This window comes from Silurus aristotelis, assembly GCF_946808225.1.
Source record: "Silurus aristotelis genome assembly, chromosome: 28".
NCBI classification, from domain to species: Eukaryota; Metazoa; Chordata; class Actinopteri; order Siluriformes; family Siluridae; genus Silurus; species Silurus aristotelis.
Window position 1 is genome coordinate 15,950,372 of NC_139601.1, and position 5,330 is coordinate 15,955,701.

The window sequence follows — 5,330 nt, forward strand, 5'->3', positions numbered from 1 at the left end:
CTCCTCTAGCCATCCATAATGCAGCCTGTCCAAGCCATTTTCATCGGCCTTATCCTGGCTTTGCTGTATTGGTGCTTCAGCCAAATGTGGTAGAAAGGTACACAGCGCTCCTGTCCAGTCCATGTCTGTGTGTCTCCTGTTGCTTTCCTCTGTACTCTTCATCATCTTGTATATCAAAAGTGCATGGCCACCAAAACAAACAAAAAAAAACCAAAACAATTTTTTACTCATGCTTTGCCCAAAATCCCTTTTTGGTGTTTGGCAGCATTTGGGAAAAACTAACCTTTTTCCTGGTCCACAAAATACCATCCATTAATCTGTCGTCTATTTATTGTCTGCCTTTGCTTGGATCACTCGTGGAAGTGAGTGTCTGCATTAGGGATTTTTACATTTTTTGGCTGTTTTGTTCTTTTTTTTTTTTTTTGTGTGTGTGTGTGCACTGCTGCTTTTTACATTTTTTAATGTTGCACTTATTTCTTTCTTTAGAAAGAAAGAAGTCTGTGTTTGATTTTGTATTTTTTTTTTTTTTAATGGCCAAATTGCTCTGATGGTATAATGCTCTACCATTTAAACTCTTCCTTCCTTCATTCATTTATAAATGTCTGTCTCTCTCTCTCTCTCTCTCTCTCTCTCTCGCTCTCTCTCGCTCTCTCTCTCTCTCTCTTTTTCTTCTCGGGGTGTTATTTTTTATTTCCCCCTATCACTTTCTTTTTCCTCTTCAAAACTAATCCTGCTCTTTCTCTTTCTCTTTTTCTCTTTTTCTTTTTCTCTCTCTCTTTGTGTCTCAGACAGTTCCGGTGCTGTAAGAGCTGCTCGCTCTGCCGTTGTCATGTAAATGTCACGATTAAAACCGCCGCTGTTTCTCGTGGTCTTTTCAGAGCGGTTGGATGCCCTGGATGCCGGTGGTCGCTGTGGTGGCCGTCGTGACTGCGTTGGTGCTGTACCCCAGCCTATCCAAGAGCTCCTCTTGAGGCAGATAACCAATCACAACACAGCATGGCTCACTCTGTCAAACCCAACGTCCTGTTTTTAATTCTGAGGTCAGGCCCGTTCCAGACTTGTTTACCTCCAAATGTGAGAACGCAGCTCCAGGGTGTCCAGCGTGAGTGTGTAAAGAGCAAATGTACATATTATAGAAACAAGAAAAGGGGGTATAAATGGTCTAACCTCTGTTATAGATTAAATAAATATATCTGCTTTTTTTTTTTTTTTTTTTCAGTTAAATGGGAATCTTGATCATTAAAGTGGCCTAAACTAGGCTTTTTTTTTTCCTTTCTAATGGGTACCAAATGTTTTCGGTTCTGTCTTTTTTTTTTTTTTTTTTTTTGGTGTGGTTTGCCATGTTAGATGTTAATGTGGTATTCCGAATAGATGCAAAGCCAAATTTGAAATCTTAAAAGATCAGGCACAAAGAGGTTAAAGTGCCTGATTTAACTACTACTAGATACGTGTAAACACTTACTCACAAACACACACCCTTCTGTCCTCAGTGAAGTGCCACTCATGCTCCACTAATGCAATGTTTGATTTAAAACGTCTGGAACTCGTTCAGTCCCGTGTGCTGTGATGATTATTCCTTCTTTTTTTTTTTTGTGCGTTTTCCGACCGAGCCGTTACACCGATAAGCAGCACAGTAAGGTCGTTGTGGTCTAGTGTAGATTTCTTTGCATCGTGTACTTTAAAAGGAAATATTCTTGCGAGAGACACTACAGGACTTTTTCCAATTCGAATCGCTTGATGTGAAGAGACTCGGCGTCAGTGTGTGTGAAGCACTGATTTGGGTTTATTGTAGCTTTTAAGGAACACACTGTCCTGCCATTGGGACTTTGATGGGACTCGTTTTCTCTCTCTTTCTCTTCCCCTCTCTCTCTCTCTCTCTCTCTCTCTCTCTCTCTCTCTCTCTCTCTCTCTCTCTCTCTCTCTCTCTCTCTCTCTCTCTCTCTCTCTCTCTCTCTCTCTCTCTCTCTCTCTCTCTCTCTCTCTCTCTCTCTCTCTCTTGAAGATTCAGGCTTGTTGATCAACATATACAGACTGTTTTTCAGTACCTCCTGAACAAGGCTCTGTGATCTCGCTGCCTTATCTGTATCATGGAGATCATCTTTTAGAAAGAATTGTGGTCTTTAAAAAAAAAACAGACAAACAAAAACTGCGGAATTGTGGGTTTTTTGTAATGTTAAATGTCTAACTGAAGCACAGTAAAGTGGATTTGTTTATGGTGTAATAAATGGGATTGGGATAAAAATGGTCAGGCTCGGAGTCGGAATTGAGCGGCGTATGCGCTGGAGAGGGAAAATACCCAACGATATCAACGGTGTTGGTTCACACTTTGTCTGCTGCACTGTAAATAAACTCTCGGCCATAAAGCAAACGGCCTTCCACCTCGTCAATAAATGTCCTTTTATTTTTATTATTGCAAAACAACTATGGGAATTAAAAAAAGAATAATAAAATAAAAAATAAATAAATGCAAAGCATGGTGTAGCACAGAGAGGTTCACTCTGCAAAGGTTCCCCAAAGCATCAAAAGTCATCTCTCAGCACTTTGTCTTTGAGAACTTTTTATTTTTATTTTTTATTTGTTTTATTATTATTTTTTTTCTTCTTCAGCATTTCAAAGCTCTTCCTTCACACATCTAAGGCACGATAAGAACATCTGACCTTGGCATTGTTTGTAAATATGTATGTACGAATGTGTGTAAATGTATATAATATTCACAAAATAAAGTAGACTATCAGTGGCACTGATCACGTGAGATGTTCTGCTGCGGTCCGTTTGGAAAGGGGGAATGAAGCCTCGCTCACAGTTCAGCATGCCGTTTCAACAACCTTATCCGTTTTTTCTTTCCTTCTTTCTTTCTTTCCCCCTTATTTCCATTCGACCAATTCGTTTTGTTTTCTTTGGACTTTTTACAATACGTTTCTTTTCAACCGTTCACACACAATGCATGATTGTTTATCACCTAGAAGTGTTTCAACTTTCTTAATGCAAATGAAATAAATGCAAACGGTCACAAACTGCAGGACACTAATTGGCAAAAGACCGTAAACATGTAGCTACGTCATGCAGCCCAAGCGACACTATATGCACAAAAGTTCATGGACACCCGTGCTTTTTGAACATCTCATTTCCATATTTAGTCCCCATTTGCTTCTTATAATAAGCTCCATCTCCTTTTTATGGGAGATGTTCCACTAGATTTTGGGAGATTTGTGTTCATTCAGCTACAAGGGCGTTAGTGAAGTCAGGTAGCGATGTCGTGGGAGGGGGTGAGGGGTGCGGTCAGCGTTCCAATTCATCCCCGAGCTGTTCACTAGGGTTGGAGCTCTATCGTAGATCTTCCACTTCAACCCATGTAAAGCACATCTTCATGGAGCAGGCTTTGTGCACAGGTGCATTGTCATGCTGGAACAGGTTTGGATCTTCTAGTTCAAGTGATAAGATTTATTCTCTAGTGCATCCAATAATTTGATACAATCGTGAACCACATAAGGCTGGAAAAATCAGGTGTCCCAATACTTTTGTTCATATAGACATTCTTCAAACTACATTCTCCTCATCCTGACCAGTGGTACAGCATACGGCCTGTAAATACATTTGATTTTTTTTTTATTATTTTGTTTAATAATTTTGAACCTATTGATTTAAGAACCTATTGAATCCTTTTTTTTTTTTTTTTTTCCCTTCACAGATAATTTGTTTGAAATTCTATTTTGTAACGAGCACAGAGAGCTACTACAGAGTTTCTTGGATTACAGAGTTTGCACTAACACGATGTGATGTGCATGGTTTTAATAAAAAACGACTTTTTCTCTCCTCGACACGTTGCCTTCATTTTTTTCGGTTCGGAAACGCTCTGAGCGGAACGAGGCACGGACGGCACGCCTCGAAACGAAATCCTAGTCCAGTTCAGATCCTAACCCCTTTTTTTTTTTAAGTGCAGAGCTCTGTAGTGGATGTTAGTTTTTTTTGGAAGCGATTTAAATCTTTTTTTAAAATACTGTAATAAGTCACAATGTACCAGACATTAGTTTTGCAAGGGGGAAAAAAAACCCTGAGGGATTGCTATATACGAGTATGGAATAAAATGACGTCATTTTTTTTAAATACACCACAAGATTCTTTAGCATTTATTCCTATATTTTTTATACAGAAATTTTCTTTATTAATGAATGTGTTACGTAATTTTTCTTCCTGTGTGTTGCAATTTCTTAGAATGACTGTGGTGTAAAAGCTTTGTCCTGGAAACCTTGTATCTAAGAAGAAAAAAAAAAAAAAATTGTAGGAAAATGAAGATTCTTGTTTATTACTAAACACCACTTTCATTTATATTTTTATCTGTATATGATCCTGTATATTACTATAGAAAATGCTGTGTTGCCAGTCAGAATCAGGGATATGGATGTTGTGTTTAACCGTGGACACTAGATGGCAGTCACACACACACACACACACACACACACACACACACACACACACACACACACACACACTTATAAACATTTTTTCATCTTACAGCTCTTTAATTCTGAAATACAAACATGTTCACATGCGGTTAACCTGTAACCTGCTCATCCTCTGGTGCAGATCTCTTGTAGCTTAGCCAGCTGCATCTCTTTCCATCGCATTGGTGGTGTTGGACTTTCCTGAAATGATAAGGAAATGACTTATGAGCTCACCACAAGAAGTTGGGCAAAAACTATTGGGACATTTTGCAGCTACACGTGCTTATTCCTCAAACTGTTACCACAAAGTTGGAGGCACACAATTTGTATAGAACGTCTTTGGATGTGGCGCCATCGCATTTTCCCTTCACTTGAACTAGGAGACTGTTCCAGCATGACGATGCCCCTGTATGCCCAAGCTCTATGAAGATATGGTTTATCAAAGTTGGCATGGAGGAACTACAGGGAATGCTGATGCATCTGGAATATGGCCTGAAAGTCTTTCAGCTGGACCTTCATCTTCGGGAAGAATGCGAAGTCCGCAGGAGGCGAATCTGGCGAGTAGGGTGGGTGCGGAAGTGAGATCATGTGGATTGTGGCCAGCGATCATCATGCACGAGTTGCTGAAAGCTTTCGACGTTTTAGGGGGTTTAGCTTGATGAAGGCCTTCCTGATCTCTCCTCATCTTCCAGTGACGTTCTTCCACTCCTGAAACGCCTGAAATTGCAGACGTGATAATGCAATAGTCAGAACAGCACCAGAACCATTGGTCTCAATTTTTTCCCCCACATATCCCACTTTTTTTTTTTTTTGGAAGTCCAGAGTCATTTCTGGTGCAGAGAAGGCTAAGGGTCTTGCTTGGTTGTACTGAGGCTTGAACCCATGGTC

General features: G+C 39.9%; 1 protein-coding gene across 6 annotated transcripts in view; it reads left to right on the forward strand.

Annotated features, from left to right (window-relative positions):
* Nucleotides 1–3,818, forward strand: part of slmapa (sarcolemma associated protein a) — a 65,816-nt gene extending 61,998 nt beyond the window's left edge. For 4 of the 6 annotated variants that reach the window (XM_083534441.1, XM_083534443.1, XM_083534445.1 and 1 more), the window contains 2 exons: nucleotides 879–3,240; nucleotides 3,284–3,818. In XM_083534441.1, coding sequence (XP_083390567.1) covers nucleotides 879–971 — 93 coding nt within the window. In that variant the 3' untranslated portion in view covers nucleotides 972–3,240; nucleotides 3,284–3,818. Of the gene's footprint in view, nucleotides 1–9; nucleotides 98–878; nucleotides 3,241–3,283 lie in introns of all 6 variants that reach the window. The other 2 variants (XM_083534442.1, XM_083534444.1) reach the window with 1 other exon arrangement.
* Nucleotides 3,819–5,330: the final 1,512 nt, after the last annotated feature.